Genomic DNA, 12,962 nt, shown 5'->3' with positions numbered 1-12,962 from the left:
ACTGGTGGGCAACCATGGCAGACATGGAGCCAACATTGCCTGAAAATAGATATTTATGCTTTTGGCTTGTCTCCACACATCATACAAATGAGCATAAACTAAATGTCATGGAATAATGCTTTTAGTATTAGTACAGGGACACAAAAGCGAAACCTTATCAAATCGCTACTCAAGGAAATGAATAACAGAGGAAAAGCTGCAGCGAGCTGAGCAGGGGGTTTATTATGAAGGATTACTTTTAGGTTCAGGTTAAAAAAATTATTAAACAACTCTGTAAACAAACAAAAGACAGCCTGAATTTCCCTTTTTTTTCCACTGGCTGCAAGCAATATCAACTGTATTTTAATGATATGCATGTTATTCGAAGAATACATTATACATTGTCTACATTGCAATTAATATCTAAAGACATATAATTAAGGTATCAAGAGAAATACAGATTGGATCATATACATTTAAGTCTACACATGCAGCATAACCATTAGAGACCAAAAAACCTCCTTAACAAAGCAGTAAAACCAAGACAGGAAAATAATGCCAACAACAGACTAACTACCGTTGTTTGGTAAAAGGGCAGGGCAATAACTTCATTATACCATTTAATTGTGGTCGACCTATTAATTGGGCAGATATCTGGCATTTTGAGATATTCTACACTAGCCGATGCCTAGGCTCATGGGGCCGATAAATAAAAAATGTCTGCAGACATCTGCAGTTTGGCCTACCAGAGACATTTTGATCTAATATGAGTGAAGATTCAGCAACCGGATTGCTTATTTCTCGGCTCAAATTTGTTCAGATATATAATATGCATACAACAGGCTCACAAACTGGAGCAAACAGTTCTGGAGTGGGTGTGGGGATTCATTGGAGATTCATTAAAAGCAACATACACTGAAACAGCCCATTGAGAAACAGAGCGTTACATGTTAGAATGGCTAGAATGCATAATCGGAGTGGTATTTCAAAGACATAAAACTTCAAAGACATGTTTTGGGGACCTAAGAGACCTATAGTAACCCATTGAAAATGAGTATAATAGGTCCCATTTAAATTCTAAGCCTTCAAAGCCAACATAACATTTTTGCATTTGTGTGGGTCTCTCTCCCTCTCTGTGCCTGTGTGTGTGTGTGTTTTGCTTCAATACACCAACCAAACTTGACACAGTGTTTAATGAGAGATAGTAGTGAATTTGTGGGACAGAATCTCCACTCTATCACATTGTTGTCACCGTTAGTCACTTGGTAGAGGATATGAGCAGGCTGTGCGCCGCGAGTGAACAAAGTTATTATTTTTGCATGTGTTTGATCGCTTATATTGGCTATTTGGGTTGTAACTGAGTCTATCAAACATAAACAAAAAATATACAGTTTTGGGACAGTTTTGGGTAGATGGTGAAAAAAATTATTTCCGAGCCCTGTAGCTACTCTAACTCTAAATGTTAACAGGTGTCTCCCATCCTAAATGACAACAATTCTAATCTAAAACCGTTACTGGCTAGTGTTAAATATATATTATGTTATAATTTATAGAATAATGCAAGAATAATAATAGAATAGAATTATACTTCTGACATACTGTACCTCGCGCTCCCTGAAATACCAGTCAAGTTCTGAAATGTAAAGCATAACCCATGTCTTTTCCTATTTCATTTATTAACACAAATTCCATCTAAAATAATTGTGGTGTGGTTTACGCAGCCACACCTGCCTTGGATCTAGGTAATTGGGCCAGGGATCAGGGTCATTGTGCGCCTGTTGCTCGTTAGAGCAATCAACGAGCAACAGCTAAAACCCCCATCCTCAAACACACGCCGGGAGCGCCTCTGTCATGACAATGTTCCATCTGCTCCTGGCTTGTTGAATCTTGCCCGCTCTCTGTAATAAACTGGTGTGTTTGCAACATCTCTGCCTGTATCGCTATGTCGGAGGGCCCTGAAAACACCACTCGGGTGGCGTGTGACAGGCGGATCTGCCACAAACATGTTACTGGCTAAGATAACCATGTACATTAGATTGTAATGTGCATGGAATAATTTCATTATACATACCTTGCATTTTTTCTATTTTAATAATTACAGATGGCTGGGCATAAATCAAGTCCTATTTGGCATAATTTCACTGAGTCAACAACAACAGGGAAGGCCAAATGCAATACTTGCAGGGGATTGGTGAGCATGGGGGCTGAAACAGTGGGAAAAAAAACACAAACATCTGGAATCACCTGAAGTGTCACCACCTCTCTGCTTATAAAGAGGCAAAGAAAAAGTAAGATGCCGCTAGAGCTGACTCACTTCAGCCTACTATAACACAGATGTTTGATGCTCAAAGAAAATGGCAAATATCTGATCCCAGGTCAAAACACTTAAATAACAGAAATGATTGCCACAGACAACCAGTCCTTTACGGTTGTTTCAGAGGTGGGCTTTCAGTGGTTGTTGAACAAAGGTACATCCTTAAAGTGAGAAGTACTACCGCACAGACATGCTGGACAGTGTGCACACAAAGGTTGTGAAGAAAATCAAAGCACTGACTGCATCAAACAATGCTGACCTCCATTTGTCTTTCCCAACACACTGTTTCTAGAGAAACTGAATCATTCTTCTTTCTTCTTTTTCTTTCGGCTGCTCCCGTTAGGGGTCGCCACGGTGGATCATCTGCCTCCAATACCTTCTGTTCTGCGCGTCTTCCTCCTTTACACCAACCGCCTGCATGTCCCTCCCTCACCACATCCATAAACCTTCTCTTTGGCCTTCCTCTTTTCCTCTTGCCTGGCAGCTCCATCCTCAGCATCCTTCTCCCAATGTAACTCATCTCTCCTACACATGTCCAAACCAACTCAATCTGGCCTCGTTCACTTTTCCACCAAACTGTCCAACCTGAGCTGTCCCTCTAATGTACTCATTCTTAATCCTGTCCATCCTTGTCACTCCCAATGAAAATCTCAACATCCTCAATTCTGCCACCTCCAGTTCAGCCACCTGCCTTTTTGTCAGTGCCACTGCCTCTAAACCGTACAACATAGCTGGTCTCACTTCCGTCCTGTAGACCTTCCCCCTTAACTCTTGTTGGAACCCTTCTGTCACAGCTCACTCCGGACACTCTTCTCCACCCACTCCACCCTGCCTGTACTCTCTTCTTCACCTCTCTTCCAGACTCTCCGCTGCTCCCTCCCATTCAGGCACATGTCTTCTGTCTTACTCCTGCTGACTTTCATTCCTCTTCTCTCCAATGCATGCCTCCACTTCTCCAGGCTCTCCTCAACCTGCTCCCTACTCTCGCTACAGAGCACAAGGTCATCCACGAACATCATAGTTCACGAAGACTCCTGCCTGATTTCATCTGTTAACCTGTCCATCACCATTGCAAACAAGAAAGGGCTCAGAGAAAGAAAGAAGAAGAAAGAAGAAACAGTCTTTAATCATCACACGACACTCCACAACACATGCTTGCACACACACACACATGCACATGCTTGATGGTGGCCGGTGAAATGGCTCCTCTGCTTTTGACCCATCCTGGCTTGTCCTTCCTCCGGGGGCACAGCCAGGAGCAGTGGGCAGCGTACGTGGACGCGCCCGGGGACCAGGTGATAAGTGTCCATCGCTGGTCAGACGATGATGGGTGCATGTTTTTGGTGGGGGTCCTTACTGACGTGAGGTGGAGGAAACCCCATGTGAGCACGGGGAGAACATGCAAACTCCACACAGAAAGGCTCCTGTTTTTTGGAAGATAACCCACCGGAGCACGGTGCCAACAGCGCCCCAGGCGGGAATCGAACCCAGGACCTTCTTGCTGTGAGGCAGCAGTGCAATGCACTGCGCCACCGTGCCACACGAGAGCCGATCCTTGATGCATTCCCAGCTCCACTTTGAATGCCTTCGTCACGCCTACTGCACACCTTAATACTGTCTGACTGCCCTCATACATATCCTGTACCACTCTTACGTACTTCTCTGCCACCCCCGACTTCCTCATGCAATACCACACTTCCTAGAGAAATGGATGGATGGATGGAGAAACTGAATAATTAATGAGTCTAAAATGTCATTTTATAGACAATGACTGGGAAAATAAATGGGTAGTCTTAAATGTCAAGGCTATGTCTGGCTCCCATACTGAGAACTTCATCAGCACGCTGTTTCTTAACATGATGGACCATTGGCATATGAAAAGGAAAAGTGGTGCATGATAAAAGGCATGAGACTGGCAGAAATACTGGAGCTCAGCTACAGTGCACAAAAATTGTAAATTGTGGTAAACGAGGGCACCGGCAGTCCGAGCAGTGGGGGACATTATCAGAAAGGTGAAGACAGTGCAACGCACTTCAACCACTCTGTGCTAGCAAAACAGTGTCTGAGAGCCATTAAAGAAGACCTTGGCCTACCCCAGCATGGGATCATTAAAGCTGTTCCCACCTGCTGTTACTTCACTCTGCACATGTTGCAGAGGATGCTGGAGCAGAAGGGTTCCCTGCAGGTGTGTTCAGGAGAACATGGGAAGTTAACACATCCAACCGTGGAACAATTGGATATTGCGTCAAATTTTATTGAGACACTGGGCCCTATTGAAGAACTGACTCTTGAGATGAGCAAGGCAGAGGCCTCTGTCTCCTGTATCATCCCAAGCATTGCAGTGCTTAAGATGCTGCTTCAAACAGTGGCTCCCACTACTGAGACGACCAAATGTTTGGTGCTGGCAACATTGCTGGATCCTTGATACAAGGGCCATGTCTTTCCAGCAGAGGACACACTGAACAAGGCAAACAATGGCTAAAAGAGGATCAAGCCATTGGCTGAACGACAAGCGACCACTGGATACTAAGGATCGGATCCTAAACGAATAAGGATGGAGGAAGAGGAAGCCTCTGGTCTTGCTGACCCATGTACGCACAGTTATCATGGAACTGCTGAGTAAGGACATCTGACGAGCTGAACATAAAAACTGGTCTGCTGCTGGAAAGGTGGAAACAGAACAAACCCCACCAAGGCGGAGGTACACTTAAAAATAGGTCAAAGTTTGTCACTAAAAAGATGTCTTCAGAACAGATAAGAACCAATTAAGGCGGTGATTTGGGTTCTTGCGGTGTTCTGGTGCAAGCCCGAGAGGCAAATTTGTCTCTCTCTTGTTCTGAGTGCTCCCCTTGTAGCGATTGGTCCAAATGACCGTCCCCCTTTCCGGGTCAATCAATCTTCTCCTTTTCCTGGTTCAACAAGGTATCCCCCCCCCCCCCCGGGTCGCAACATTCGGAGCATGTATTTCCTCAAATATAATCTGGTACTCAAATAAAAAAACGGTAAAAAAGGCTGAATCTGAGTCAGTGTGTGTGCTTTTTTTCCTCCTCCAGCGCTGTGCCATGTGCAGCACGCGCCAAGTGCACCACACCTCCTGTGCCGGTTTTCCTGTGTTTTTATTTTACATCTATTGTTTTCGATATGTTTGTATTTGTATGATACAAACATTTTAAACCCAACTAAGGCACGTTCCACCGGGGATCAGGACAGTTGCTTGCGTAATGGAAAGAGGGCGATCTCTGGTCCACTACGCGTCCCATGTCTCTGAACAACAACAAAAACAAACAAAAAAATGTTTTTTTACGTTTATTTTAGATGAAGAGCACTGCACCCAGATGGCAGTTGAGGTAAATAAAAGCCCTGGTCACTTTGGAGGAAATATGGGTACTGTCAATAAATGACATTGTGTGACCCATTGTTTGAGTTTGATTTCATTATTTTTAATTTTTTCATCTTGCAAAGCCCCTCCCAACTCCTCTGGCTGTCAAGTTTGTGCTTCTTTCACCATTGAGTTCAAAATGAGTGTTCTGCCGGCGTTGTCCTGGGACATGTTCTTAGGACTTTTGTTCTCAAGTCTTTAAGTATATCTCCTTCTTAAGCCTTCTTGGACCATTTATGAGAAGAAGAAGAGGAACAGGCTCAGTTGAGAAAATGCAGAGAAACTTTGGCTCCTGCATTACAACTTCTAGCTCATAAACTGGGACTACTGACTGACCATAAACAAAGAGATGCTGAGATTCAGTGAGGGTAGGGCCATTTATGAGAAGAGGAACAGGCAAACTGGAGGAAATGCAGTAGAGAAACTTTGTTTCCTGCATTACATCTTCCTGTTGTTAACTGCGGACTGGGACTAAAGACAAAGATGCTGCTACTGTGTACTACACTAACATTGTTTTTTTATTTTTAAGTTATGCAAATATTTCCAATTGTGTCTCATTTGTTATTATTATTATTAAACTGTTTAATTTTATCAGATGCAACCCCCCCCCCAAAAAAAACCCATTATACATCATAAAAACATTATATATCGGCATCGGACATTGAAAAACCCATATCGGCCGACCACTACTATTCATAGCATTTCAACAATATACAACTGCGTTATGAATTCTTCCATGACTCTGGGCCTAATTAGTAAATGGTATTTCCCTTTAGTTTGTACACTTATTGAGCTGGTGAAAATTTTTTAAACAGAAACATCTGCCTCTGCAGCATCACTTGATGTTTTCCTACCCCTTCAGATTCACACCACTAGATCTCCCCCATTGTGACCGATACAGTGTAGGAGAGGGTGGTGAGATGCGGTGTGGACCTACCGTGAGTAGTAGTGGTGGTAGTTGCAGGGGTAACAGGGGCCTTCCCCCTGCTCTGTGCTGCTTGGCTGGTGGTACTGGCAAGGGTGGTGACAGCAGCACTTGTTGTTGTAGGACGCTGGTGTACTGCTGTACTCGTCATGGCAACAAGACGACCTTCTGGTTTTGTACCATACTGCACTGGCTGGAACAGCCTAATAGAGGGACAGAAGAGTTAACAGTGTAACAGCATTATATTACATGTATATACAAGAGCAGTGTTTCTCACCATGGGGTTCAGCCGCCCCCCCCCCCCCCCCCCCCGCCCAGGGATTGTACAAGAGATTCCAGGGGGTCCTCAGCAAAATTATTATTAGTTAAACTTCACCATTATTACATACATACTTTGTCCAGGACAGGCAGCCAAAATATGAGTTCTGGGGCCACAACCACCAGCATTTTGTGGAAGCTGGTTATCCAAATTCAATCACTCTACTCTTTTAAGGAATTGAATAAATTGCATCAACACAATGGAGCATAGAAAGAATCTAATTATTTCAATACCAAAGTACATCTCCTAAATACCAAAGTAATTTCCTCAGTAGTATCCTTTCGGAAGCGTTTAAGGGCATGGTAGTGGTAGCTTAAAATGCTCAGCTTTAATCTTGTGTCACCAATGGAGGTTATGGTTAACACTGACCTCGTAGGTTTGATTTTGCAGGGCTTGGGTCTGGGTGGTGGATCCGGAGCGCTGTGGATCTCCTCTATGAGCTGCTGAGTAATCTTCAGTTTGGGAACTGCCTCTTCAGTCTGATAGCGAGTTAATCTGTTTTCATTGCTGATCAGGTCAAATATCGACAGGTCCGCAGTCTAAAATGACAAATTGGTGAAGATACACATCTTCAGTGCTACACATTTTATGTAGCACATCAAAGCCCGGAACACACAATGTAAAAAAAGGTTTTCTGTAGGTATCAGAGAGTTAAATGTAATACTTTTTAAAAACCTTTTTAAGACAAATGTTAACAATACTTAAGACAAATCTTTGGACAAATCGTCTGTCAAGTATTTGATTCAGTGGTCGGCTTAGTGCAGTGCTTCCCAATATTTGTTGTAAAAACATCCCAAACATGTATAACTGTGTTTATCACGGTGGCCTACAAGTAGTGATAAAAGCCTCGCAAACGATTAGTTTGTGTCAAACAAATATTTTAAATGACTCGAGATTTGGGAGTCACTCTGTCAAGAGAGTGAATCTTTGACTCAAACTGAAAATATATTAGTCAGGACAAAATTGTCCAAGTCCAAGGTGGAAAAGGTCAAGGCATTTGGCACAGTTACATTAAATGTGACTGATTTACTCTTTGAATTCCACTAAAATAAGCAATTTTGGCAGAATTAAATGAGTATTGTGAGAATTCCACAACTCAGATCCAACCGACTTCTTACTGAGACTCGTGAAGAAGCGAATCTCAAAAGAGTTGAGCCTTTGTCATTACGAACAGTCCTCACTCCTAAAGTGAAACTTGCTCTACTGGTTTTCTGTCTGGAACTGATGAATTAGTGCAGTCTTGCAATTTTGATCTTGCAACACAAAAGTTAGTTTTGATTCTTTATTTTTTAAGTGTAATTAGAATTGTTTTCACGGCACACCTGGCAACACTGCGGTTGAAAAGCACTGGCTTAGGGTTTTATAAATTAGAACTCTGAAGCAGAAAAACCTAACCAATTGTGAAAAAATATATATGGATAGATAAAATATGACAAAATGCTCATGTTGAAATTGACTCCTTAAATTCAAATGAAGGACTATTTAAGGTTTAATATTTGTAAGACCTATTAAGGATCTACGGACAACCTGAAAAAGAAGAATAAAAGTTAAAAGGGGCAAAGACGATGAATAAATTAGGAAAAGGCAGCCGACATTGTCAAAAGCTATTCAATTCCCAGAAATCCATGGGGGAACCTAGTGTTGGCTGTTTGTGTATGACGGTGGTGTACCTTCCAGCGGTCATTCTGCAGAGCTCCAAGCACCAGGGACGGGGTGGTATACTGCAGAGAAGGGCGCCAGTAGGAGCTGGCCGTCTCTCTGGGGGCCACCAGCTCGGGATGGTTACACACCCGCTGTAGCTGCATCAGCACCTGAAGCACACTCACAAAGTGGCCCGTCTTCAGAGCCTCCTGGGCCCTGCAGGAGGACAACACAGCCAAGTTAAACGACGACAAGAAGGCCTTTTCATGTCAATCATTTTTTAGTTATATGTTCCCTACTTAACAATATCCTAGTAGGTTGATCCAACTTGTCTGAGTGAACAACGATGTAAGATAATTCAAATTCTGACATTTTTCACCTTCAAAGAAACCTTCAAAGTGGCATTCTGCTGTTCCTTTTGGTTGTATAAAAAAAAAAGTTATAAACTGACCTCTATGCATTCTTCTCAGCTACACTCTACTACTCTACTTTGCAGAAAGAATTAGAACATCTCAGTTGTGGAACATTGAAATGTTCTAACACAACCCACAAATTGTAAGTTACTTTGTGAAAGAATTCATGTTCTGAGTAAATCTTCTGATCAAGTAATCAAGTACTGAAGCAGGTGTCCAATCTCACCCTGGTTGGGTGAGGATGTCTTCATAAAGGCTCTTCTGTCGGCTTGAGAGGCGGCACTTGAGGATGTGCTCGTATTTCTTTGGGAGTTGCTTCTCCACGTCCCTTTTGGAGCGTCTCAGGATAAATGGCTGGATCATCTACAGAATTGCAATATCAATATTTTATTCAGAAGCTATCCAACCATTTTCCAATTAAATCAAATACCAACAGTCACAAATCTTATTTCTGTATTTGACCAAATTAGTTCTGTGAAATATTTTTGTATCGTATGTAGCAATGAAGAATTGTACCATGAGCCATCTCATAGGCTTTTTTTAGTTTCTTACTTTCATGGAAAATGAAAAACATAAAGCTAAATTTCTCCGCAAGACAACGGTGTGGCGCGCTCGCCAGTATACAACTCCTGTGCCAGTTTTCCTGCGTTTTCATTTTAGATCTATTTATTTTTGTTTGTTTCCGACTTGTATGAAACAAAAATTTTACAGAACTGAGTCAAGGGACTGTCCGGTTCCTCCTGTTCCAAAAAAACGTGCGTGCCCCCCCCCCCCACCACCCCCACTGTCCCGTTCTGCGTCACACACGTCAGATCCTGATCCTTTGTATCAAAATCAAATAGAATGGTGGGATAATCCACAACACCCAGCCCTATTTAACAGGGATGGCAGAGGAGCAGGTGTGGCATTGGATGGGCGCTGCACCCACCCTGTGCAGGCGGATGACCAGCTTGTGGCAGTAGTCCTGGTTTTGGTCTGTGCCCGGTTTGATGGGGAAATCCGAGTAGGACCTTGTGATTCCTGGCAGAAGGAAATGGATCATGGTCCACAGTTCCTTTAGAGTGTTCTGCAGAGGACTGTTGATGAGGAGTATCCTCTGCACACTGGAGAAAGCAGGGAAACCAGAAAGTTAGCTATACATATTACAGGGTGTCTGCAGGTGTCAGAGAGTTAAATTTAGTAATTTTTAAAGACCGTTTCAAGAAAAACTTTGGTCAAATTTGTAACTGATTATTGGACAAATCATCCCTCTCATTAAATGAAGTATTGAAGGTAGTGTATAAAGGTAAGTACTTTATATTTGGTACATTTTTATTTATTTATTAGAAATAATGTAGATTATGAACTGGATGATTCTATGAACTGATTTTATAACAGTTTCCTTTAGATCAGACAGCAAGGAAAGTGATTAGGTACTAGCATTTACAAAAATATACACATAATCAGAGATCTAATAGGGGTGCACCAGTGTACCAACCATAATGTGTCCCTAAAACCATTTTTGCGCTACTACTATTGATGTCCGACAAAATCATTATAATTCTTATAAATATTTCTACAGCTGTGATCAAACCCACAACAAGGCAAGGAGATCACTCTGACCTTTTGAGAGAGAAGACTGTTTCCCAGTGTTTTTCTGACATGTTTTTCAGGTGCTGCACTTCGTCGAGGACCAAGTGCCTCCACCTGCGCCTCAGGAAGTGGCTCTGGTCCTTCAGAAGCAGCTTGTAGGAGGTCAGGCACACGTGGAAGCTGTTGGGTTCTCCCCACCACTGGAGATAAACAAATACATGGTTACCTGCCACATTTATCAGAGGTGACAGAATCACTCAGTCCAGAACACTGAAGTTACTGGACATTGCCCTGCTGCTCAACCTTCTTTGGAATTTAACTATTCCTTCTGATATTAATATTTGGTTTAAAAACATAATTTAACAAATGTGCCTTTGTAGCACAGAGGGTTTAAATGGAACAGATTTTCCCAACACAACGGAAAAAATGTGGTGAGTATGTAGGAATAGGCTTTAGGTTTTTAATGGAGAATAATTCAACCACTTGGGCCTTTTGATTAGTGATGCAGGTGCTAGTAGGAGTAGGCTCTCCAGCCTTTGTAAGACCGCCGGGCCCACTCCACTCACATATTGGAGCGAGGAAGCATACATTATCGCAAGGGTTTTGCTACTTAAATGAGTATGTAGCAAGGACAAAAAGAGAAAGATAGTGCCAAACGTTACCGTTCTTTTAGATCTGCGCTCCCGCCCATTCCCAAGATAAAGGAGAATCTTAAGGCCGGGACACCAACGCTTGAACTCCATTTCCCAATTTAACAACTTGCAAGTCCTCACAACGATGAGGTGGGGTCCCCAGATCCCTGTGGTAAAAAAAGAAAGAAAATAATGCGTTCATTCCTGAATAATTAAGCCAGATATTCTTGAAGAAGTCAAATACTGTTTGATTGTTTTTTTTTGTTCGACTCCTACCATCTTGAACAGCTAAGTGGGCCATGTAGGCCACAGTTTGGACTGTCTTGCCGAGGCCCGCCTCATCTGCCAGGATACCGTTCAGGTGTTTCTTGTGGAGGTTCACCAGCCAATCGACACCAATTTGCTGATACTCTCGCAGCGAGCCGTGCAACAGGAAAGGCACTGGGCTGTGGGTCTAGTATCAACACCATAAAGATGACAGCTTACCTTTAAACTATTAGTACAATATATACACACTCTGTGAGGCACGGTGACACAGTGCACTGCACTGCTGCCCCACAGCAAGAAGATCCTGGGTTTGATTCCCGCCTGGAGCGCTGTTGGCACCGCGCTCCGGCGGGTTATCTCCCAAATAGGAGCCTTTCTGTGTGGAGTTTGCCCGTGCTCACATGGGGTTTCCTCCATCTAACATCAGTAAGAACGCCCACCAAAAACATGCACACATCATCGTCTGACCAGCGATGGAACCAGGTCCCCAGGCGCATCGTTGAATGCTGCCCACTGCTCCTGGCTGCCCCCCCAGAGGAAGGAGTAGCCAGGATGGGTTAAATACAGAGGCCACATTTCACCGGCCGCCATCGAAAAAGCATGTGCGTGTGTGTGCGTGTATATATGCATGTCTTGTGGTGTGTCGTGTGATTAAAAAAGATTCTTCTTCTTCTTCGTACTTTACTTTAGCGTAACTTCCACCTGCTCATATTGGGCTTACTAGGCAGCACAATGCTACTCATTATTTAATGTCTTTTTTGATCTGTCAACCTCTGCTGCTGCAAAAACTGAATTAACCACCAGGGATTTAGAGAGTCTTCACCTTAATTTAGAGCTTTGTCTTTCTCCTCACTAATAACTTGCATATGCATCTGTGTGTGTGAGAGAAGGCGACTTACAGAGGAGGTGGTCTTGGCGCTGCCCTTGGGCAGAATAAGTTCTGTGGCAGCTGCCACCTCAGCGATATCCCTAACGGGCTTGCCATCGGTGTCTGAGGTGCTGGCCTTATACTGGTCCACACTAAGCAAAGAGTCAATAACCACTGCCTCAGGAGGACTGGCCTCAGGACACTCCGTTTCTAAAGAAGACAGACAACGACAATGGAAATACATCGATAGACAAAATATGCCTCAGGGCAAACATTAAGACCTTATTGCTATATAATATGAAGACATCCCCAAAACATGTCATATTATTAAAAGGTTACCTGTACTCTCCATGTCATCCTCGTCACTTTGGGAACTAGGCCGTGGCCAATCAAAGTTGTCAGTATAGGCGCCAGCATACTGCTTTGCCAAAGCATCAATTGGCATGTCAGCTGGAAATAAATATCATGGTGGCTCAAGATTTACAAATACACAAACAGTTCAGTTATTTCTATCAGCCCATTGAAACAATAGTTGTGCCAAAGCGCCAAAATTAAATCACTCAAATTATTAGAGATAAACCAGAAATATAAACCAAAAATTAAGACATGGTTTTACAAAGGAAAAATGTTCAATGTTTGAATGACAATTTGTA

The 12,962-nt window shown here is 43.0% G+C and overlaps 1 protein-coding gene across 1 annotated transcript in view; it reads right to left on the bottom strand.

Annotated features, from left to right (window-relative positions):
- The window catches only part of ep400 (E1A binding protein p400), a 36,187-nt gene that overhangs the window by 14,851 nt on the left and 8,374 nt on the right, over nucleotides 1–12,962 (bottom strand). Inside the window, exons 14-23 of the mRNA XM_080004057.1 lie at nucleotides 12,649–12,759; nucleotides 12,341–12,519; nucleotides 11,451–11,628; nucleotides 11,205–11,341; nucleotides 10,573–10,742; nucleotides 9,899–10,073; nucleotides 9,197–9,333; nucleotides 8,587–8,773; nucleotides 7,286–7,455; nucleotides 6,610–6,800 (exon numbers count right to left, since the gene is read on the bottom strand). Coding sequence (XP_079860183.1) covers nucleotides 6,610–6,800; nucleotides 7,286–7,455; nucleotides 8,587–8,773; nucleotides 9,197–9,333; nucleotides 9,899–10,073; nucleotides 10,573–10,742; nucleotides 11,205–11,341; nucleotides 11,451–11,628; nucleotides 12,341–12,519; nucleotides 12,649–12,759 — 1,635 coding nt within the window. The remainder of the gene's footprint in view (nucleotides 1–6,609; nucleotides 6,801–7,285; nucleotides 7,456–8,586; nucleotides 8,774–9,196; nucleotides 9,334–9,898; nucleotides 10,074–10,572; nucleotides 10,743–11,204; nucleotides 11,342–11,450; nucleotides 11,629–12,340; nucleotides 12,520–12,648; nucleotides 12,760–12,962) is intronic.

This window comes from Zeus faber (genome assembly GCF_960531495.2).
Source record: "Zeus faber genome assembly, chromosome: 7".
NCBI lineage: Eukaryota > Metazoa > Chordata > Actinopteri > Zeiformes > Zeidae > Zeus > Zeus faber.
Note: the sequence above shows the minus strand (reverse complement) of the source record. Positions and strands in the feature narration are given on the sequence as shown.